General features: G+C 38.6%; 1 protein-coding gene and 1 long non-coding RNA gene across 20 annotated transcripts in view; one reads left to right on the top strand and one right to left on the bottom strand.

The window, feature by feature from the left end:
* The window catches only part of LOC135988609 (sorbin and SH3 domain-containing protein 2-like), a 158,212-nt gene extending 147,362 nt beyond the window's left edge, over positions 1-10,850 (top strand). For 12 of the 19 annotated variants that reach the window (XM_065634692.1, XM_065634687.1, XM_065634691.1 and 9 more), the window contains 4 exons: positions 1,656-1,763; positions 4,883-4,932; positions 7,978-8,084; positions 8,876-10,850. In XM_065634692.1, the coding sequence (XP_065490764.1) occupies positions 1,656-1,763; positions 4,883-4,932; positions 7,978-8,084; positions 8,876-8,937 (327 nt within the window). In that variant the 3' untranslated portion in view covers positions 8,938-10,850. The remainder of the gene's footprint in view (positions 1-1,655; positions 1,764-4,882; positions 4,933-7,977; positions 8,085-8,875) is intronic. The other 7 variants (XM_065634698.1, XM_065634697.1, XM_065634696.1 and 4 more) reach the window with 3 other exon arrangements.
* LOC135988611 (uncharacterized) overlaps positions 1-24,562 on the bottom strand; it is a 51,811-nt gene extending 27,249 nt beyond the window's left edge. Inside the window, exon 1 of the long non-coding RNA XR_010606179.1 lies at positions 24,376-24,562. This is a non-coding gene — a long non-coding RNA (uncharacterized LOC135988611). The remainder of the gene's footprint in view (positions 1-24,375) is intronic.
* Positions 24,563-24,666: the final 104 nt, after the last annotated feature.

Genomic DNA, 24,666 nt, shown 5'->3' with positions numbered 1-24,666 from the left:
AGCAAGGCATGTTAATCCCAGCCGAAAATAAATAGAGGGAATATCTGCTTTGAGAGCTAAAAGATCTGCTCCTGGCACCCTCCCAGAGAGGGCACTGCTTTTCATTGGGCATGGCAGGAAGCAAGACTCTGAGTAACCTTGGGAGATGATCCATCTTGCAGGCACAAGAGCCTGAGTACTGACAAGAACTAGAGATCTGGGGGTTGGTACAGAGTTCTAGCTCTTAATTTTTATTTTCAAACCATTTCAAATCTGTCCAGGGAACAGATTCCTTTATAAACTTAATCGGTATAGACTTACCTATTTGAAAATCATTGAAATCATTAGACACACTCCTATGGACACCAGATTTTTTTTGCACAATATTTCCAAAAGGAAATAAAGATTTGCTTTCTTGAAAGGGCAAGCAAATGTTTTTCAGCAGTCAACACTGACTACATTGGCAGGATAGAGAGTTGCTTTAAAATAAGTTTAGCCAGGTTTTGGCTGTCATCATTTCTTGCTACTTATGTCTAGAGACTGGGCTTGAGAAGGAAGGACAGTTCCCACCCGCTTCTGTTTGTGCCTGCTGTCCATGATTAAAGTCTTTTCTCAACTGCTACAGCAGAAAGAACATGAGACATTTCCAAGACTCAAATATCACAAGTGAAGGGATGTTCTTCAGAGAGTTCTTGAAACTGTATACTGATACCTTGGTAATTTTTGTTGATGTAAAGATACATACATACATACTTATGTATGTGTGTATATATATTTTTGGAACGTTTCTCAAATCTAAAGCATGACCAGTGATTTGGGCATTAGAGTACAGGAGCCATGGGTGGGAAGTGTCATTTTGCTCCATGTTGGTGACAGGGATGTGTTCTCCAAAGGAAAAACTCTGAAGACACTCCCCAAGGAGAAATGTTGATGTTTTCCTGCCTCCTGGGCCTCCCTCGGTATCCTTTTTTTTTTTGTTATTTACCCTCTCACCTCCTAAGAGGAGACCATTCTTCTGTCTTGCCACATTCTACTGGCAAACAGTCACAAATACCGAAGAAAATGTTTCTAGTGTCAGCCTTCTACTCCACTTGCATTCCCCCTGACTCACCCCGACCCTGAGAATTCACATTTGCTGCACACCTCCCTTAGGAGCTGAATTCTGTCAAATACTTACCTGATCGATACTGATAATAACAAAATGAGGATTTTTTCTTGAAGTACTTTCCATCAAGTATTTACTTGCTTTCTAAATGCAGCTTTAAGGTCCATGTTCTGTTTACCAGCAAGGAATTACATTTGTCATTGGTATTTCTAAGATAGTATTATATTTCTGCTCTGTGCTGTTGAGCTTTTCTCTATGATTAACTGAGCTGCTTCAGTGAGTACACTTGCAATAACTGTTCTTACTCCAACTGCAAACACTGTGCGTGATTAATTTTTGATCTGTAACGTGTAAGAGCATGTGCCAGAGCAGCAAACCCTTGGAAAAAAAGATACAGTGACTGCAATGAAAATACCATATACTAATAGCACCGTTGTTTGCACCTGTAACACACTTGCTTTTTGTTATCAAGAAGGGCATGTCCAGTTTGCATGTGTGAATGAAGCAACAAAAATCCCCTGATGCTTCATTCTTAAACTGTCACTTGACACAGGTTTTGTGGTTTTTCTAGGCTAATTTAAGGAGAGAGATATTTATTATGGGTAAACCTCCTCGTAGCCCCGTGATGACTAAGAGATCCTGCAGCTCACCTGTCAGAGGTCACAGCTATTCACATAGGGTATGGTACTGGATGCCCAGTGTGCAATAACAGCAGTTGCATAGAAAAGGTGTTCAGTGTCCAGTCTTACAGTATTTTGCTTTGCCCAAGTGTCTCCACACTATTAGTATGCCGTGTTTTCTTCCTGTTGTGCTTCTGTGCTATGTCTGAGTAAAGCCAACAGGTGTCTATGTGCCAAAACTTACTGTATAAATCCATTAGTGTATTGTATCTCTGCAGTGCTACATAGTATTTCCAGTGCTACAAGAGGTAAGCGATCAAAGTTCTTTATATTTAGCCTGGTTTTTCCTAAATTACTCCTCTGTTTCAAAGCACTTCTAGTTTATTAAAATAACAGCTTCTGAGAGTCACAAATTTATACTTCCTTGCATTTATACAGGCTCTTGTATATAAGCCAAATCCTTGTCTTTGAGTTCATGTCCTTTTTTTTCAAAATGTTCTGTTGCTGCTATATTATATTCACTCAATACTGTTCTCTTTATCCAAACACTCTTATTGCAGCCTGTCATACTCTTTAGCCTCTCCCTCCATATCTGTAGCATACAGTAACATAATCGGAACAACTCTATCTAGCCAGAGAGTCAGATTGTTTAGAGTTTGCATGAATTGCACTCAGAAAGGTGGTCTAAATTATGAAAACAAAAACAACAACAAATGCCAAAACCCAAAACCTGTATGGAAGTCCAGCTGGGAATAAGATCCAAAATTACAAGATCACAAATTCTACACCTGATTTGCATGTTAGGACTATACAGAACCATTATATGTAAGTGCATATCAATCATGCATGAGAATCAGGTGGATGACTGGGACCACTGACTTGACTGCACCTTTTTTAATGTTTTGGGGACTGGGCCCTACAATTTTTCTGAGGAAACAGGATAGTTTAGTGAACTGAGCCGTAGTGGGCAACTAGAAATCTTAAGCACCAAGAGCTACCCATAGGGTGATGCATTTCATTATATCTCTTGAGCACAGGTAGCCAGACCTGGCAACAGTCCCCATTCCAGCCAGTGCACTGGATGTGGGAATGAGAGCTTAGGGAAAGGAAACTGGGAGAAAGTGTTCTGATGTCAGCTGGGGTACTAGTGAGGAATACATTTGGATAGAGAGTAAGATCCAAGGTCCCCCTGTTCAGACACAGCAGATTACTTTACCATAGTTTTCCCAGATTCTGATTCTGTCAGTTTTCTTCGTAGCAGTAACAGCTGAAAATCTTCATTCACCTTGATTTTCTGTCATCTGTTTCTGCAGTAGTTAACTAGCAATAAAATGTTTTAAAGCATTGAAGCACATGCAGAAAAGGATGATAATACTGACCTACCTAATTTCTTCCTTGGTATATGTTCAAAGCATAAGTCATTTGCAGTATTGTTTAGGACATTTGACTTTTATTGTTTGCAAGAAAAATCGTTAACCTCGGTCCTCTTGCATATCTGACTGTCTTTGGTATTCAGCTCAGTTACAGACCTTATGAAAGATTAGCAGAGAATAATGTCAGATCCCAGTCCAAATACCAACCAATCTGCCCAGTGGAATATTCTCTTGCTTGAGAAGCCAGCTGTTGAAGGGGGTTTACCGAGAACTGAAATGTCTAATTTGCAATCTTTATTGTTGGATTCTTCAGTAAAAAATATCCATCTTTTACACTGGCAGAGGAGAGTTAAATGAGAGGGACAAGAGAATCCAAGAGTGTAAACAATTTGGTTTTTAACTTTGAAAACCTCTTTCCCATCTAGGTGTCATTAATATGAATAAAAGTGCTGTAATCTACCTGCCTGCGCCTTTAGGCACCTTTTAAAAATTATACTCTACAGACTGTAGAAATGAAGTGGAGAATGTTCACAATATTTTCTGCATGTACTTATACAAACATGATGAAAATAAATTTAACTACTTCAATTTCATCTGGAGATGTTGAGGGGCTGGTGGGGGGGGGGAAAAAAAAAAAGCACATTTGAATATTTGATATCATCAGGCTGGGGTTATCTCAGCCTTCTCTCATGGAAGACTGTGTCATCTTCAGGAGTAAACTGAAGCAAGATGAACTGAAATAGTCAAACCTGGAAAAGAGAGAACTATGGAGCAATAGACAAATCCCATGTCTTCAAGATCAGGTTGCAGTTTGCTCACTGCACCAAAGCAAGTGCTATGAGCTGTGTTTGATATCCACACTCCCAAAACAGATACGGTTCCCAGACTTGTATCAGACTGGCAGACTCCACAGCACGACCACAGGGCATCCTCAGTCAACAGAGATTATGGTCACTGCTCAATTCAAGCACTCTCCAAGCAGCTGTTCCTGAGCTGTTTCTGGCCTCAGCCAGACTCTAATGGGTAGTAGTCAATGTGTTTCTAAGCAGGATATCTTTTCTGTAGTTGGTTAATATTTTTCATTTCCATTGTGCCCAGATTCAATGAATATTAGTGGCAGATAATGCTCCATTAGAAAGGAAAGTAGTTCCTTTCATAAAGCTTTGCACTGGAAATACAAACTACTTTTTCCTCTGAAGTAAAAGCGTTGTCATTTTCACAGAATCACATGCATTCCTTCAGAAATTGTTTCTGTTCTTTGCCTCCCAACAGCCTGCATGGCTTTATGCTCCCCCTTGAGATGAAACAGAGTTAATTAAGCATAGCATGTTGTGTGTGTGTGTGTAATGTAAATTGGTATGTTTTTTGTCTATGAATATTTCAAATTCTGCCATTATGTACAGGAGATTTTATTTCTGCTTACCTAAAAGTATACCTCCCCCAATGAATGTGTAACGTTCATCCGTTGTATTTGATTTTTCTAATGCTATTTCTGTTTCACAGTGAAGAGGCAGCAGGGTTCTATTCCAACTCTCTACTCCACTAGAAATAGAAGGGACTGTTGATAAAGTTCACAGTTTTGTTTTAGTTTTTATTACGTCTTCCAAAAATCAGATCTTTAAACCTGCCAAGATCCTGTTGCTTGCTATGTCTCTTAAGGATTTGTTGTGAGTTGGAACAGGGGGCGGGAGGGATGTTGTTTTACGCAAGGTGGAGCTCTCAAACAACTACGTATCGTGCCCCTGTCCAACTATTTGGACCTTAGACTATAAATCTTTATTACATTTCACATCATTTCATTTCAGCCACAGCGCCCTGTGCTCGCTCATGAAAACATACAGAGTGGGGGGGAACCGTAAGTATACTTCTTGTCTACTCAACCAAATCTTAACATTTCAGCAATAGCCAGCACATCGTCAAATAATTTGTTAACCTGCCAAGTGCAATTATGAAGAGATTTCAGAAATTTACAGATAATTGCATGATGTAGGAAGAGACCCAAGAAGGTACCAGAGGGCAAAGCCTTAGTAGTTTAATTTACATCAAACTCAGACAGATGTGCCAACTTACAGTTCCCCATCATTATACTTTAAAGGGATGATAGTTTTGTAAAATAAAAGTTTAACTTTTTTTATTCTCTCAATTCTTACATCTCAGCAGAATGTCAATTAAAGATTTAACATTGGTTCAACTCATCTGCTTTACTGACTTGACACAAATTATTCAGAAACAGTTCTGGATGTGAATTGAGAGAAAATAGTAACTTGATAATGTCGATCACAGGAACATAGGCCCACCCTTTTTTGTGTAATCTACATGTGCAACTTAAAAATAAGATACAAGAAAGCCTTTGTGAAAACTGGAGAAGAACCTTGATCTCAAGTCTTATTTTCACAAAAAAACTAAGCACTTGGGATAAAACATACAAGGCATGTAAGAGCTGTTTCAGTACTGACATTTAAAATGGAAGTTTGGTGCAAGATTGTTTTGATTTTCTTTTTTTTTTTCCCCCCAGTCTTGCACTTGGGTCCTGCTAGTGCCAGAGCACATTGGAGAATGCTCTTATTAGAGGAGGAGTCCTCCTAAATGTTACAAAGGCTTAGCATGTAAAAATATTTAAAAGTTTACCTGTTAGTCACTTGAAGGAATGTCAAGAGAGAAGAGAAGGACAAAATGTTACCAAATAAATATACCACCCATGATATATAATGAAAATTGGACATTTTGGTTTTAATCTCACTAAAATCACAAGGTCCTGTTGGTATTGTTGAGCATACTGAAGCAACTAGATCTGTTTTGTATGCAATAATTACCTAATTAATTTTGTTCAATATAGTTTTAGTTCATGACTAAAGTTACTTATTCTTAAAATTAAAAATAGAAATATATTTAAATTGCCAACTAACCATTTCTTGTCTTAAATATGTATTCCGTTAGCATTGAAAATGGTAGTAGAGTTTTCATATTTAAGAAATTCTTAGATTAGCAAAGAGAGAATGAAAATACAACAAAGGAGTCATTAAAATGGATTATCTAGAAATGACTAAGACTAAATCTCTAAAGTACAAAGAAAGCTAATTGGAAAGTTCTTGTTACAGTATTTGAGTAAGCAATTGGCTTCAATCCTATTCATGATACATGACATCTGCAACTCCTGTACCATTGGAAGCTGCATTTAATCAGTTTTGGAATATCATCATTGCTCTGCTTTCCTGGAATAATGATAAGCATGACAGAAAACGTTATTGCCATTTAGCTAAGAACAGATTGTTCTTACTCCTGCTACACAAATTACCAGAGTTAATTGCTTAAATAACCAGTCCCATTCCATTTTGTTACTGTGATTAAAATATAAAATTAGACTTTTCAGATTTGAGGAGATAACTGCCAGTCATGAGAAACTAAATTAAAATCATTTTTCCTTGGAAAAATGTCTTTTTCTCCAAACCAGCTATGTGAAAAATAAGTGTTGTTTATTCATGATGACCACCATTACAGTAAGCCTAGCACCTGTCTATATATAGGTTTTTAGAATGGGACTTTCAGTAGCAGGAATTTTTTAATGAAAAAACCATTTCATTTAAGCCATGGAAACTTTGCCTGAATGATACAGAGCTAATGGAAATATTCAGTACCAGCACTTCAAAGGGGGAGTTATTTTGTTTTTATTGGGGCAAATATAATGGCATTTAGGTTTTAAAGCCAGTTGACTGTTGTTAAGAGGGAACAGTGGACATGATTATGTTTTGTTTCATTATTTTGAAATCAAAAGTATTTGCTTTGTACAATTTCTGCAGTTGTACCCTGCTCCTTTACACAGTCACAGGCTGGGGCACAGATGGTGAGAAAAAGAGGCAGATTCTGACTCTGCACGACTCATGGGGTTTTGCAGCAATCTTCCCGTGGGCTCTCAGCCCAAGCACCTTTAGTTCCCCCTATTACAAGTTTATTGCCATTCTTTCCATTCCAAGAAACTCAATTAAAATCTGACAAGGAGTGTAAGATGATAAATTTAGGAATCTCATACATCTTTCATTTATCCACCTCAGATCCTTCAATCTGCAGCCCCTGGCCAGGGTGGAGGTACAAGTCAGTGTCTGAATACCATTTCAGTTTCCATCCTTACATCCCCTGATCTGATTCAAGCCTCTCCCTCGCTCTCAGAGATTTTTTACATGTAGATATACATATGAGGGGTGGTTTTAACCAGGAAAGGGGTTATGGCAGTATGTTCCCAAGTAGCAATTACTCTCCACCCTCCCCACAGAGGCAGGCACCTCTTTCGCATGCAGAGCCCTATAGTGCCAAGTGTCCCTCAGCAGCTGCCACTGCGGCATCCAGGCAAGTCCCCCAGTCACGGTGGCACGTGCGGGAGCCAGGCTTCTGGTCACCCTCCTCCACCCACTGCAGAAGGACACCAGGCACCGAGCTTATGCCTTGTGGCACTTTGGCTCTGCCTTTAAGCTCCAGAAAGCTGAACCCAGGGTACATGTTCTCTGCCCCAGCAGAGCCAAGTTTTAGGTGCTGATCACAGGGAGTTAAGAGGCTTGTGCATCTACAGACTCCCCTCTAGAAGTCCTCTGTTTTTTAACTCAACTACAAAATAATACTAAAAAAAAAAAAAAGAAGAAAAAAAAGACTACTGTGTTTAAAGCAACTGGTCGAGGAGCCATAAGGTTTGCCCTGAGCGCCCAGTCTTTAGTGTCTGATGAGCTACCTTTCCAATAAAGTTTTGTTTACTCTAAGTACCTTGCTCTGAAGCTTACCAGGCAAAATAGACCCTTTGCCCATGTATTTACAAGTTTACTTATTAGTTAATGTTTAAACCAGCACCTTTACTTCAGCAAAGGTGCAAAAAACTCTTACTTCTTTTTAAAATGCATCATTTGTCCTATTCAAGGTTTCAGGCTCTATATAACTATACTCCTAGGAATGAAGATGAATTGGAGCTCAGAGAGGGAGATGTCATTGATGTGATGGAAAAATGTGATGATGGATGGTTTGTGGGTATGTTTTAATTTGGTTGCTGCTTTTCTTTGTTTTCCCTGAGCTTTGCTGCTCTCTTTGCTTGATGTCTTTTAAACAAGTTAATTTTTGCTATTCAGCGTAAGAAACCTGAACCTGGCTTTATCAGGAGAAACCCCAAACAAAATCCACTAAAATTCGTAGGTGACTTTTTCACTTGTTTCTTTTGGGATTGAAGGACACAAATTGACATGTGCGCCTCCAGTTTGTCATATAGCACTGTTGTCATTCTGATGTGACACAAAATGGACTATGTGTTACTGCTCTCTTTATAAAGACCAGGTAACATAAATCTTTCTTGCATGAATACATGTACAGAATTGACCACTTGTGAGGCCCAAGTATTACTGAACAAACAGAGATTTCATATCTAGGCCTAGATAAGGTGGCTTAATCATTCCATAGACTCTCATGCACACAGTGGCTAACAATCGTCTAACTAGTCCTCAGCATTTCAAAAATTCAAATTATTTAAGTAGACTTGATATTGTTGAAAATAAATAATTTCTATATACAAAGTCAAAATTTTAGCACAGCTTTTAATCTGGTCTAACAATTTAATCAAATATGCCTCTGTTTGCTTTTTCCTTCCTGCAGTTATAATTTGTTAAAACTCACGACTCACAAATGAAATTCAAAGTAACTTTTTGAAGTTATAAAGAATTGTAGATATTTCTGTTTGTGCAATATTAAACATAAAAATTTAAAGGCCATGCTTACATAGTGATTTCCTGTTGTTATTCCCATCTTTCATCTATTGCTTCTAATTTCAGGAACCTCGAGAAGAACCAAATTCTTTGGTACTTTCCCTGGAAACTATGTCAAGAGGCTGTGAAATTTTTTTTTTCTACTTATTAACGCTGCATCTCTGCAACACATCTGCATAAAGCTGCTAGAAAACATGCTACGCTGGCCTTCTGTTTTCTTGCTTGCAGTCTCAAGTAGAGGCCATCTAGTTCATCCTCATCCCATCCCACCCGCCAAACCGTTCCAGCAGTATTACAGCAACGACCACGGTGTGAATCACTAAGCTTTTCAGGAACAAGAGGAATCATTTCAACATTTAAATACTCCCTGCTTTAAAGTCTTTTAATTTGAAACAGTAGGAAAAGCCTGATGACAGGTACACAGATGAATTGCCATGGGGTGGGCAGGAGGGAAAAAACTGTTCTTGGCTTGGACATTTGTGGTACTACCATGGAGTCTGATGGGATTTTTTCAACATATATGTAATACAGGGGAAGGTTGCTGTTTACTCTTTAAAAAAAAAAAATTGTTTAAATTTCCACGTTTTTATTAGCTTAGCAGCATTTGTTGCTTTCATTTTGCCGTATCACAGGTTTGCCTATTGTACTGGTTTACAATGTATGACAAATTATAATATAGATTTTTTTGCCTGCACTTGTATGTTGTAACATATGCACAGTGATTGTAAAATCTCAAGCAAGCGTAGTGAAAAATTGAAGAACTGCAAGTGTTCTGAATGAGTGCAATGGTATTGGCTAAACCTTTTTTCTTTTTTCCCCTAATAAAGCTGTAGTGTCCTCTGTGAAAAGGTAAGAAGGGCAAGAGGTGTAAAACCTCAAGAAAGAGGATTTAATAAAGAGACAGACAATTATATAAGCATAGACAACAATAACCTGCTACCACTGTCTCATATTAAATGGTTGTAATCAAAATGTTGTCATGAAGTTTGAGAGGTTAGTGGTTTTAATTATCGGGAGTTTTAAGAAGCAGGAAGTAAACAGTGTTAGTGCAAAGGGTTGTTGGGTTTGATTTGGTTTTGGTTTTTTTTCCTAACATAGCCACCTGAAAATATTCACAAGTATCATGTACTGGTTTTCTTCACTATATATATGTATGTATGGTAATGAAACCTGAGTTACACATTCTTTTTAGGAATTTAGTACAGGGGAAAAAAAAAGTCACAAGTATTAAAACTGATGCATTTTAGAGGTTTGTTTGGGCTTTTTTTCCTGAATGAAACAAGTATTTGAAAACATACATTTTCCATAAGCAAAGGTAAATGTAATTAGCAAATGAAATTAAGGCACAGGATAATAATGACTTGACTATGGCTTTATAAAAATTTTAAAAATCAGATTTGGTTTCTTCAGCACCTTATAGACGGCAAAAGCTTCTAGTGCATTTCTCATGGGTAAAGGATTGAAATTATCAAAAATGTATGTAGTCTCTGTAGCATTTTGTACATATGTTTGCTTTTTTGTACAGAGCCATTTGGTTGTTGATTTTAAAAAATTAAGTTCCTTATTTGATCTTTGCCCTCTTCACATACAGAACATTTCAACACATTTTTCTTTTGTTGCTCTATTTACCATAAGCACATCTGGATAGTGCAATTCTGTAAGATAGCGTTTTATGCAAAATTTTATTAATTAAAATATGGTTTACCAGCCAAATCTAAATGTACATATGTCTTTATTACTGAGAAATGTCGTTAAGACAAAGGTAAAGAAACATCTTTGTGCAGCATACCTTTATTATTGCAGATTTCATGGCAAAAGCTTTATATTCAAAGGCTTTCAATTTTAAACTAGATCTGCATGCAGCTTTGCTGTGAGATTAATACCTATCTTTGATGCCATTTATGATTGAAGACTTAAATATCTGTTGCCTGTGATATTTAAAAAGTACTGTTTCTACTCTGTATCTGATTTTAGAAAAATACAGGTTTTTCATACCTGGCTTTCAGGTCACTGACTTTGAATTCCTACAAGCAAAAGGTCTCTGTGGTTTTTTTTTTTCTTGAATAGACTTCTAATAAATTTTGCTTGGAGTACACGACTGTTTCCTCCATCATTTCTCAAAATACACGTAATGTATTACTTAAGTGTTGCAAAGCAATTAACTCTTCAAGCTTATATGCAAATAGTTTTGGCTTGTACAGAGATTTTTTTTTTTCCCCCCCACCACCAAGCATATACTACTTATATATATGGATTACCGGAATTGCCTACACAGGTCTCAGCTGGTCAGCTTCAGTGTCACTCCTAAAACACTTGAGTGCAAAAGCGTGTCCTGGACTTTCTGCATTGGCTGTCCTCATCTGAGATAGTTTTCCTTTTGCCAGAGCCACCCTTCAGTCCAGAAGCACAAAGGTAAAATACACAATGGTAAACCCTTTGTAGCTGGCAAAAGTTCCCACACCATAATCTTCTAACAAAAACAAAACAAGAACTCCTCTGTAAAGTGACAGCATAGAAGCAAGATTTAAGGAAAATACAGATATTTGAGGAGCATCTTCTACTTGGGACTCTGCCTGCAAAACTGGATTATCCCACACTTATGTCTCTGCCCGGCAAGGAACAACTGTTTAACAAAACCAAAACCTGCAACAAGAAGCAAAGGAAGCAAGCAGCTGCCTTGGTTGGTTTGTTTTCATTTGGTTGGTTTGGGTTTTTTTGTTGTTGGTTTGGGTTTTTCCCCCACCAGCTGGTAAGACATTACTGTGAGTGCCTCAGAGTAGCTCTTTGGTCCTGCTTCTCCAAGCCACACTGGTCACCTTTGCTGGGCTGCCTCCTCCCAAGCACTGAAGAACGCAGGACAACAGCAATCTGCATTTGGACAGGAATAACCTATTTCTTCCAGTCTGATTCATGTTCAGCTTTGTCCTTACAATAGCTGAGCTGGAAAATGCAAAACTACTTAACACCCCTAAATAAATACACGAGTATAGAGCTTAACCTTCCTGTAAGCAAAGTTGACATTTTCAGATCAGGGACTGCTGTTAAGCAGATAAATTCCTTTTGTCAGCATAAACCTCGTCAGTGCTGGGAGTGCTTTCAATTTGGACAAGGCCTAATTTAGTCAGTGCTATTTTCACTGAGGTAAGTGTGCCTTTCCACATGCATCTCTTCTTACAGGCCTATAACCAAATACTGGAATGTACAATCAAACTTCATGTGGTTTGTCCTTTCTGATTGCTGGGTGACCCAGGGTGGGATCTGGGACATCACAGAAGCTCTGCTTTGTGCCATGGACCTGTAAGATGTAGGAAGTACTCTGCTTTAATAGTCTTTTTCTATGAAAAAATAGCATAATAACATCAGCTGGTTGGTGTAGTCTCACTAATATAAAGAAAATTCTGAAAGGTTAAGGGTCTGAGTGGGTAAGGGATGAAATAGCATCCTCTTTGGTAATTGCAAAGGGGATGAAAAAAAGGGAAGGAAAAGACAGATCACTGTAATAAGAATAGCAAGTCATTGACATTTCAGGAAAAACTGTAGTGTTAATATTTTAGTCAAAAAGCACAGAAATACTAAAGTTATACCCAGATAGACCAAATGTATTCAAATAGGCTAAGTCTGCTGAAATCCCACCTACACTATTTAAGGAACAGACTGAAAGATTTTTTTTGAGCTTCTTCTTATACTCCAATATAAATTGACGAAGGAGACCCCACAGGACTAGGTGGTGCTTTGTCCTTAAGGTCAGAAGAAGAGAGACCTGGGGAATTAGAGGCCAGCCAGTTAAATATCTAGGAAAAGACCAGAACAAATCAATTAAAAGTCTCAGATATGGCTTTTTCTAAAAAATTATGTATCGATCCAATTTCCCTTTATCTTGTCAGGATATGTCACATACGTCTTGATTTCTACTGGGATTGGCAGCTGTGTTAGCAGACTGAGGAAAGTCTACGTCAGTCCACATGAAATCAGGTTTGTTGCAGAGTTGTTCTACATTACAGACAAATAGGTAAAGTAACCGGAACAGCCCTAAAAAAACCCCAATAGCTTCCACTGCCTACCCTTCAGCCAGCCACGTGTTTCCTGTTAGGGCAAATGCCTCTTGAAACAAGAAAGCCCACAAGACACCAACAAGCCAGGGAGACAGACGCATGAGCAGCTCAGGGTAATGATCTATATCCCAAACTAAGCGAAGGGTCACCCCAGCGGGTTTAACATTCTGTCACCCGCGCCAAAGCAAAGCATGTTGCCATTCTGCGATGCCTGGTATTTACTAGTTGCCTTTTAAATGCTGATGTACGGAACCCGGACAGGAACACGAGGTGCTTCCTGTGCATTTGGAAAGCAGCGCATAAGCCGATGGGAGACTTGAAACATGAAGTCAGTAGCTCTACAAGGACCTTAGGTCATTGCTAAGTGTATTCCCTTACAGCATTTATAGTTAGATGGTGAAATCCTGCCTTTGCTCCCGTTAACAGCTAACTCCATTGAAGCCGAGAGAACCCACAGTATTGCTAATACAGTTTCTTCGTACGCTTGAAAAGAAAGTTGCACAAGAGAAGCACTGAAGCAACTGAATGTCCAGTTTGTGTTGCTTTTATTGTATTGAAAGTCTGAGTGCAGGCAGAGACCAGAAACTGCTTCCTTTGCTCCCACTACACAGCACAGCAGATAATTCCCTTCTCGAGTAGTTAACTGGCAAGTTAACTTAAAGTAAAATCATATGTGGCTCCAAAGTTGCAAAAGCATATTGAAAGGGCAAATAATTTTTAAACATGTTTATAGACCAGAACCCCTTGTTACATCCAGCAAATATCAGACTGAGACCTGAAACCACCTGTTTTACAGAGCAGGGAACTTGCAAGATCAACATGTAGAAATTGGTACTTCATCCATATGCAATAAGTAGGGAAGATGAATTTAATAAGGCTTTCTTCTGCAACTCAGGTAATCAATCAACACCATGCTATTTATTTACCTGGATGCAGGAAAAATGCCAGATAGTTAAGTTCCTAAATCCCAGCTAAAAAATGCCCAATAGAATCTATTACTCTCAACAATATAGTGAAGTCACATTCCCTTGAAAACTTAAATATATGTTTACATATATCTATGCAGAATATGACAGAAATCCACTGAAAGGGAAACAAAAGAATGAATGAATTCCTGCACTGGTGACATACAGGTTCTCATTCACACATTTTTCTGTTGCCTCTAAAACACAAAAAGAAGAACGGAAGTTTCTAGGTTAAGATGCAGTGATGAAACCAGGGGAGAGCCTGAACAATCCTGCAGGTACAATTTTTAGCGTAATCCTGCAGGTTGGTTACACAGCGCACCGTAGTTCTTTAGCAGCTCTGCACCCAGAACTCCCAGCTCCTGTTTCATTTCCATCAATGTGAATCCCATACATAAAGCATTACAGAATTATGCCTTCTGGTATTTAACGTCTGTTTCTTCAAGAGCCATAGAGAAGCAGCAAAGTTCTGTGTTAACAGACTACTTAATATTACAAGAAATTAGAAGCATTCTTACTAAAATAGCTCTAATACCTGCAGTAACTATCTCATAGCAATTTTTTGAGCAGCCTTGGTATAGTGATGTCACATCTATTTACAGATCGGGTGCGCAGAGGGTTCCACTTCAGCAGAACGGCATTACATCACAAGTGACACTGTGACACCGGGGGGAGGGAGCAGGGAGAGTGTTGACTGGCAACCAGAAATGCGTTGCTAGGTTTATCCTCAGTGCAGATACTCACATCTCAACAATTTATGTTTCCTGCTGCCAACACAAATAACAAACTTGAAAGCCATTAGTTCGTGACCCACATACATGCATAGCAAAGTAATCCTCCTACATTTTCCATTCATCAGAGAAGTCAGTAAATCACTTTAAAAAATCCTGCAAGAATAATGTAATTATTTATTTCTACCAGTGAAGAATCACCAGAGAGTTACATATAGTGACTCTTGCTACATCCCTCAAAAAGGAGGAGATACACTTCTCTGTCACAAGCCATTGTTTCCCTTTGCAAGAGATGGTCCTGTATTCACATGGGTCCACTTTGGGTGCCTAGCTCTAGCTCCAACTGATTTGAACATTAGTTTGCTGTTTAAATATCTTAAAGAATTTGGTCCTTTAAGACTTTTTTGGCTGTCTTACATTAAAATAAAAGGAAGCATTTTATTTCAAGACTCTCTACAAGTGTCAGTTAAGAACCAAGGAAATGAACTGTCATATTAAACTAATAATCAAACCTTCAATTGTTTGCATCAAGATTTTTTTTTCTCGACACAGGGTTAAGCATACAACTGCAACCAGCACGGCAGATGGGGAACACTGAAGAGACGGAACATGTCGTTCCAAGCAGGTCATCGCACTGCTTCTGTCGCTGTGATTTGCTAGATAAACCCTGAGCATGCAAGGACCCAACTCGTGCTTCCCTGGGTTAACATTCCAAACTGTAATGTGAAACATGTACAAACACTGGCTGGCTTAAAAGCCACTAAAAGGCTTTTCTTACGCTACCACTGATTCATCTGTTATAGATGTTGGGTTTTTTTCACGTGTAACTGAAAATATTTGAACAGGTGAGAATCAGCCCCTCCCTCCTTAAACCATAGAAGAGAACAAACAAATGAGGCCAGTATGTCTGAGGTAGCAGAGGGCAATACTCATATGCCATGGAAGAGCTCTAGAAACTATTTATAGATACACTTCATCTGCTCCTACAGCCAGCTCCAAGGCACAAGGCACAAAGCAGCACTAAGCACAACCTGAAGCAGAAAGTATGAAAGCCCTATGTCACCAAACCCACAGGGAAACATTTAGGACACACAAAAAACCCCTCTGCTAGCCACCTATCCACATGTATGTTCTGAAGAAAGCAGACTGCTATAGAGGGGTGCAAAACTTTTGTACCTGCCATGTAAGTCAAAAGTAGCTCTAAAGAAAAGTGGTCAGAGAAAGAAATTGGCCCAAACCTATGTCAGCATCAGATAATAATTTCTCATCATCACAGTCTTCATTACAAAACTGCTGGGTTTTAAGCTGTTATGGAAAAATTATTTTTCAGTAGCACACATCACTGATAAATGGTAGCATCCTGAAATTATTGCTTACTATCCAAACCTCCTTCATTATTTGCAACACGCTCTTCCTTTACCTGTTTCTTTCAGTGGTCATAAACAGTGCAGGCTTTGAGACAGCAATCGGTCTCCTGCAGCTTAATTGTACAGCACTCGTCCTAAGAGGACCTTGGTCTCTTAAGGTCTTAACCATTGCTTTAATACAGGGGAAAACAAACCCCTAGATTAGAATAAATTGTGTGCATTGATTTAAAACTGAAAAGTTTTTCATAGTTAAGTTTCTGCTGGTTTTGTCACTGCTGTGGTTGCATCTTGTCTCACAATAGAGCCAGCTTTCGCAAATGTTTCTCAAACCTGTTTTCACTTACTCCTACCTTCACTGAGCAAAAGTGAGCAGGAAGTCCAATCAGGGCAAGGCGTGAAATGCATAATTATTTACTTCCATTTAGTATTTTCTTTCGCTGTTAAACTAGTTCATAGGCACAGAGAAGCTGGCAGCGTTCTTCTAACAAGCAGAAATAAATAAAAATTTGTAATAAGGAAAATACTTGAAGTATAAGCTAAATGTAAGCATTATGCCTGAGTAAGTGCAGCGTGTGTCAGGACCCAAGGATCCAGCTTTGTGGCTAGCTACATTCTGAAGCTGCCGATCACTGGCTCAGGGCCCACCTTACACTTAAACCAGAATACCATATTTGTCTTTCAGCTGTTGCTGTCTGTCATGACCCAATAAACATGGCTCACTCTTCCATAGCAACTGCTGTTAAAATGCTAAACCCAAACCACAAGGTGAAAGAAAAATAGATACCAAATACAGTACTTTATGGAACCTAAGACAATGATTGTACGTCAAGAGAAATTCTGATGCCTGTTTTTTTAGAGAAGACTATTCAGAAGGTTTGGCACTTGGACTACAAATGGCTGTAGCCTTCCACGTGATCTCATCATTTGTTTGTGTATGAAGTCTCATCTCTTGGGAAACAACAAAATAGATCAAGGTATTAATCTGACAGTTTGACATATGCTCTGGAGAAACCCTGAACTGCTCTGTACTCAGAACCAAGTCAAGAAAACCTTTTTTTCTTCCTTCTAAGCTTCCCAGACTAACACAAAACAACCGTAAATCTGTAAATACCAGTTACTAAAGGTATCTTTCTCTCATACATTCAAATGCACACAAACACATAGAGAGCAGTCAATGAAAAAACCCATCAACTTCAGTGACAAAGAATAAGCCACCGTGGACCATACTCGAAGTCCTTATGGTCTCCTATTGCCTACATGCCTCCAAAAACCTGCAGCAAGCCCAAGGCAAACACCAGGGACACACTCTCACTGGCATTCTTGCTGTTGGAGTACAGCTCTCTGTAAGCCCTTCGCTCTGCCCCGCTGAATCTGAAGGGCCCTATCAAAGAGCACTATTTTACAGCTGAGGATAAAGACATAGACTAAAAAGAACTGCTTAGAATGGAAACTGAGAGAAACTTCAGAAGAATCCCCAGACAGGATGGGCAGCTTTGCCTCCTACCTCACTTCTGTCTTCCATAAAGGTAAATGCTATCTAGTAGTAGCATCCCCAGACATTTATTATCTGTTATTTACAATGGAAAGCATTCTCAATAAGTCAAAATTAGGATAATAATTTCAGAATTATCATCTGAAAAATTTAAAAAAAACCCCAAAAAAACCCCTAAATATCATCTGGAGGAAGGCTAAAGCTTAGTCCAGGAATAAAGTACAAATCACAACCATACAAGCATGAGGATTTTCTTCTTTACCAAGAAATTGCTGTTCTTTTCTTGACACTTCAATTCTGATATTTTTCCAGATATAAACTTTCACTGACAAAAATAAACGAGAAGGGAGAAAACATACACACACAGAGAAGTGTTTCCATGGGGACAGAGATACTTACACTACACACAGGATCTTGAGCTGATAGTTTTACTTCTTCAAGAAGTGCAAGCTTTCTCTTATCATCCAGTAATGACTAGAAGAAATGTTCATCTCTTCAAAAAGCAGTTTTTCCTCAAGTAGCACTTCTCCTGTCTCCTGCCTGAGAGGTTTCTCTAGTCACAGAAATTATATTACAGATCCATTCTTAAAGTCTTGAACTTTGCAAAATTTGCTGAAGTTTTTGTCACATCAAGTGTTACTGAAGGAAAGCAGTTCCTTCTCCAGTAGCAGCATAGGTAATCCCCACACAAACATTCCTTTTCCTGTAATTTGCCTTTTATCTTGATTAGTTAAAGAGTAGAAGAAGGGTAATTCTGCAGGGTTTCTAGTCACTCCACATTAATGATCACGCTTCCACAATTACAGCATATATTTCTATAAACTAACATAGCAGGGTCATAGCACAGCATCTGCGCCAGTTTAAGTCTCTGAGTAGTGTGGATACAGTAATGCACATCCCATGACTGAGACTTGGATAGTAGTGACAAAATGCAGATCCAAGGAGCACGGATGCAATGTCTAAGCAAGATGTACGCAGCAGAAGCTGACTGGGTCACATCTGAAACAGCCAGCCAACAGCTTCTAAGGATCTAAAATTACCACTGTTTTCTGAATTACAAGTTAACATACCCCCTCAGAAGAGCAGATGTTACCTCCATCCCTTCCACTACCTGTTTTCCCTGATCCCCATCACCTTACTTCCTCCAGAAGGGCTGTCAGTGAGCCTCTTCTGTGCATTGCAAATACTTGACTTGTATCATGTAACCCAGCACAAGAAAAGATGTATGGTTAGCTACCACTGCCATACTAAAAGTGCTTGTACATTTATTTTGGCCTACACAGACACAGGCACCCCTCCCATTTTCAGCCCATACAGCTGGGAAAACCATAACTCTGCAGTCTCTACCCTCCCAAGATGTCTAGGGTAGAGAAACTACCCCAACTTCTGCAAAGTGTCTCAGACAAACAACACTAAAGCCACCAAAAAGCACTCCCGTCCACTTCTACTAAGGCCCACAGGCAAGGCAAAAACATCTGCTTGTTAGTTGTATATGGGGCAATAATCTGTCAGAACACACATTTGCACCTGTTCATAGCCACAACCAGTGAAAAGCTCATTTGTAAGAATCACCACAAGCCATTGACAATAATCTAGTGGTAATGTTCACATTTTACCACTATGGTTTGGAAAGAACAGGAGATGTCCCTTGATCCCACTTGATCTCTTCACCATCCCTTTAATAACTGTGATAAGATTTTCTCTGGAAAAGACAAGGAGGTTAAAGTTTCCATGTAGCAAAAAAATATTCAATGATAGTTAAATGCATACAGTCCAAGCTGAAATCAAGAAACAGGACTAATTGTTGTAGAAATACAAAATGAGACTTTGCTTTTATTAGCTGGGTGTCTGAAGAGTTATGCTGTGGTTCTTGTAGACACATGTCATTACACACATAATGAAGTATTTTAACTTTAATAAATGCTGCTCCATAATATGTATCATGAAAGAGATTTCATAAATCTAATAATTTCTATGCATTATTTGTTCAGGTAATGTTGAATGGCAAGCACAGAGAGTTTAACAGCTACCTTATATTGTTAAAAAACTATGTAAGTGCCAGCACGTTAATTTATGAAGCATACTGGGCTTATCTGCTGGGCACACAGCCTTACTACCTTAATTCCAACTTTACTCTTTCGGAATGAGCTTATTCAGTTTCCAATGCCAAAATGGGTTTTAGCTTTAAAGCAAACAAGGCATCAGCTTGCCAAATTTGGAGGTGACGTTTGACTGTAGCTATTAAAAGGAACAGAACCACTGATAAGCGAATGAGGCAAAAAGAAAAACAACTCCTTCCTCACAGTCAGCTTTAAGATTCTGCATCAGAACTTCTACAGGCTGTCAGAACCAAAGGGCAAACTCTCTTCCATACACAACAGGAAAACTCATCCTCCCAGAAAAACATTCAACTCTCATAAAAGTAATTAAGTCTGGAATTTGAGAAGTGCAGCAATTAAACACAAAATTTGAGAAGTGCTTTGCAACTTACTTTTTGGCTAGGAACCATAAAGAAGACATGAGCTGACATTACCTCAGGCTCACAAAGAAACAAATAAAGAAAAAGAACTTTCTTCTTTAGTCACAACAATATTTAACCCCTGTAAAATTGGCAATGGCACGGTAGAAATTCCGTGACAGAAGCAGCACCTCTGGTAACCAATGCACTCATCAGAATCTTAAGCAGCACAAAGGGAAAGTCAATACATGCATAAGTCAGTCTGCAAACAAGCTATAGACGTGAGTTTTCAAAACGAAGGGGAACAGTACTTCAGTGCCTTAATGTGACAAGCATCTCATCCCATTCAATATGATCTTTAGAGCTTTTGAAACACTGGTCATTATTTTATATCTGCCCCAACTCCTTTACATTTTTTGTAAATTAAAATGAAAACAAGAAAATCAGTCCACAAATTTCACATAAGATGAAAACTCAAATTAAAATAAGCACATCTGTAATTAAACAAGCGGTTTTTAATAGATTTCAATTTCTACTTTCAACTTGCTTAGAACTTTATGAAACATTTCTGAAATACACCATTTCAGTAAAAAATTTACTTTCCACTTATTTGCTTGTTAATTTAGATCATATGCTTAACATAGGCTTTAAAAGGCTCTAAGACACCTAATCTCTACTTGCTAAGTAGGAAGCTTCATGGAGAAGGTAAGACAATTTAAGTCTTCAGCTTCTGCAGTATTCCCAGAACAAATTTATCACCCTTGAAGGATTAATGAGGAAAAAAAAAAAAAAACACACACCAACACAACACACACCAAGAGAAGACATTCCTGGCTTCCTGAGCCTGCAGACAGAAAATCTAAGACTATGCTTATCAGTTGCAGTTTGCTATTCAGAAGCTAAACAACAGGGAAAAGTACCAGAGCTATGTGACAATTATAAATGAAAGTTTAAAATGAGAAGAGAGTTGAGCCAAATCAGTGTTTCGAAACAACTTCAAAGCTGAGGAGTTGTAGGAATGTCCTTCTCCAGCTCACATGTATTTCCAGCCTGGAAATTTCTCACACCTGGGAAAGGGGTGCAGTGCCAGAGCCCCACTCCTCTCTTTGCCAGGTACATGAGAAGAATACCAGAGCTGCTTGTCACATCAGCTAGGAAAAGGAAAGAGGATTTCTCCTTTGCCAGGGAAACCTAAGGGTACTGCTAATTTATCAGTCATCCACTAACCAAAAGCTGATATGAAAAGTTCACCAGGATCCAAGTTAGTAACATTCTGGCTCCTTGACTGTGCAATTAGGAAAGACTTCAAACTGTACATAAACAGTCATACCTTGTTGTCTGGGGATTTTTTTTTTTAATAAGGAGCATTTATTACAAGAACATTTCCCATATACCCATGTGTTTTGAAATAGAAAACAGGCTGTGCAGTAGGGAGTACTCTGGCCTTTCACCTCTGGAGAGCTAGTTGAAGTACTCATTGTTCCACGTGTGCAAGTGATCATCAAACTCCATTTAGTATCCTAGGCTGTTGCTGTCTAAACTTCACAAACCATGGCCTAGTCCACTATAGTTTATTATGATAGAGACTAGGATCCAAAGTAGGACAGAAGGCTTATGGCTTAAAATGTACACTCTGAAGTGGTCCTTTTTGTTTGCTTCCACCTCTACCAGGGTTTAGTCTAGTTCTGCAGCCTGCAACAGAGCACTCCACGAGTGTACAGAAGGATGAATTGGTTTTAAATATTTGCTACTTATAACATACTTTTCAACTCTCAGTCTGCCAAACTGTCAGGAAAACAATTCCTTCCATCAAGGCAGGGACATATTGGGAGAGAAAATAGGATACTGACATCCAAAAATATTCTGATGTGAAAGAAGGGTGCCTTTCAGTAAGGCCAGGGGAAAAATGTTGCTGTAATGCAGGCAGAGAAGTTTGATTGTCTGAGGCTAGCATCATGCTACTACTCTGATGCCTAATTTGTGCCCAAAATCTCAAAAACTTGAGTGATATGAAGTTGACACAGCTTCCCTCCCACCCCTGGTTCAGTAAAAAAAAACCAAAACACCACCACCCACAAACCAAACACACTAAGAGGAGTTGTACTCTTTCATATCGCACTGGGTAGATAATAACATTTGGCACAAAAATCAAATGAAATACCAATCTAGAGAGCAAGACCTTCAAACACTATGGTTAGTCATACTACAAACCAAAAGACTATATTATGATTCTGAGGAGGCTAGTTTATACAGCCATTAAATTCAGAGGATGTATATTTGCAGGTAAGAAAAGTTGTAATACCAATGATCTTATAGTACAATAAAACAAGAAGATCTATTAAAAGTATTAGTTTTCTTATATGGCACAAGAACAACAAAAAACTTAAAATGTCACACTGCTATGTATTTGCAAAAATCTATTTTCGTAGCTAGAGCTATTATGAAAGCCAAAATGATGAGCAGAGGAAGCTATAGCTAGGTATGTAGTTTGAAATCTGTACTATCATTACCTTAGAAGACTCATCTTAGTTTCATATTTTTTCATTACAACATATCTTTAATTTCAAGATCTGCTTGTTTAAAAGTTGTTCAGTATGTCTAGCAAATCCTGTCCCAGGACAGTATTCTTTCACGTAAGATGCCTGAAAGCCAGACAGAAGAAAATAAAACAGCTTTTACTTCACTGACAGGAATATACCTTTATTAAGTGGATAAAAGGCTCTACTTTTAATCCAGCTCATCTGGTCATTTTGATCCAGTATGAAAAAACAGAAGGGCTTTGGGGAGATAAAAGAAAATATGTACCCATACTCTGTAAATAGGTGAAGTGTTTTCTTAAAAGAAGTAGTCACTGAAAAGAAACTAGGAAAAAGCCTTGCGTCAGTATTGCCTTTCAAACCTTTTTTTTTTTTTTGAGTATTAGAGAGGTGGTGGGGAGAAAGAGTGAATAGACTTGAAACTTAACCCATGATACATCAATAAAACAGGATCTAGTTATTGCTGTCCAGAACAACAGCACCTTGGAGAGCAAGTGACCCTTCCAGTAAACAGGCAGAAAAAAAATCCTTGGTCCAGACCTCAGTCTCATAAGCATGTGACTTCCACTGAAATTAAAAGCCATCACCTGTCTAGAAAAAGGTTAAAGCTGCCCTCCCCTTGCATGTATCTAACAAGATTAGAAGGGACATACGTGCAGATACCAGTACAGCAAAGAGACGTGAACAAACTTTACAGACACTTAAGCAGTCCCAAATTACAAAAACACAACAACAACCACCAAACACCCCACACAAACCAACCAAAGAAACAAAAAACACCAAATCACCACACACAAAACCCCAACCAAAACCAACCAAATATCCCCAACCAAATATCACCAAAACTCACAATATCTCACTGAAAAGGACTTTATGTACACAGGCATTAGCAGCAGGCACAGATAAGGACATTCAATAAGTGAGAGTAAGAGGTGGAAGCCAATTTTAAATTGAAAGCTACAGATAAATGAATTACACATACCAGAAATTATATGAATGGTATGAACCTACAATTTATCCTTCTATCTCATCTACTGCGCTTTCTTGTCCATCAGAAATTCTTCTAAGCAAGCTACAGCTAGTAAGAAAGGAAAACTCCCAGAGCAAACAAAAGTGAGTAAATCCTCTGTCATAAGGAACAACAAAAAAACTCACACAACACGTTCAAAACAACAACAAAAAACCACACACAAAATACCACCAGCAAAACCCGAAATGCACAAAAACACCAACCAGAAACTTTCCTCAAAGGCAGAAAAAATGTGTACTGTTATTACACCTATATATATATACATATCCTTGTGAGTTTTAGTCTTTCCAAGCTCTCACTGCCTTACTGTTGACTCATTTAGGGGATAAAAACAAAACAATAACAAAAAGACCCACCACACTGCCTGATGAGACCTGTAGATACTGTCCTAGAGCAACCCAAACATGGGACAAAGAGATGCTTACAGAACATTACCCATGCACATATTAACTTTGCTAATATCATATATAAAGACGAATCTGTAACACCATGGTAAGAAAATGAGTCAACAGGTACAGGATCACTGAAAAATTCTCCATCTCTTTTTGAATAAAATTCAAATAAAACATAAGGGATTCAGATGTCAGAATAAAGCTGATCAAGCTGATGCAAAAAAACCAAAAGAAATGCAAAGTATTTATTCAGTAACACCAACAACCAACAGAAGGTATCTGCAACTTAAAAAAAGCCAAGATTTCTACAAAGAGGAGAGGCATCATCAGCTAATACTGCACTTCTCTTCCTCAGTATGAGAAATATGCATGACATCAGTCCAGATTTTTCAAGCCATTAGAGCTGGTACATGCCATGGTCTCAAGTGACTGTAGCCAAAAAACTCAGCTGAAGGGCTGGAAGGACTTTTTAGTGCAATGAACTACTACATTACAAATAAGACAAGATGTAAAGCAAGAGTTTGAGAGGGAAATCTCCTTACCAATATTTCTGTTTACATGAAACAGAATCGTGTACAAAGTCAGAGGAGTGCGTTGCATAGCTGGAACGAGCACCAGCAGTGTAATCAGTCTGATATCAAATGAGCAACAGAGTTGCGTTAAGAACCCAGGACACTGCACCCTGAAGCTGACTGACTGTCGGGCTGAGGGGGACGCTGAAGCAGCAGATAAAGCCCATGTATTTGTTGTAAACTTTCCAGCATTCAGACTTTATTTGTCTGAGGTTGATACTCCCCTCTGTGGGTGGAGAAGCCGAGGGACTGGCTGACGTC

The sequence above is a fragment of the Caloenas nicobarica genome, chromosome 4, assembly GCF_036013445.1.
Source record: "Caloenas nicobarica isolate bCalNic1 chromosome 4, bCalNic1.hap1, whole genome shotgun sequence".
Taxonomy (NCBI): Eukaryota; Metazoa; Chordata; class Aves; order Columbiformes; family Columbidae; genus Caloenas; species Caloenas nicobarica.
Note: the sequence above shows the minus strand (reverse complement) of the source record. Positions and strands in the feature narration are given on the sequence as shown.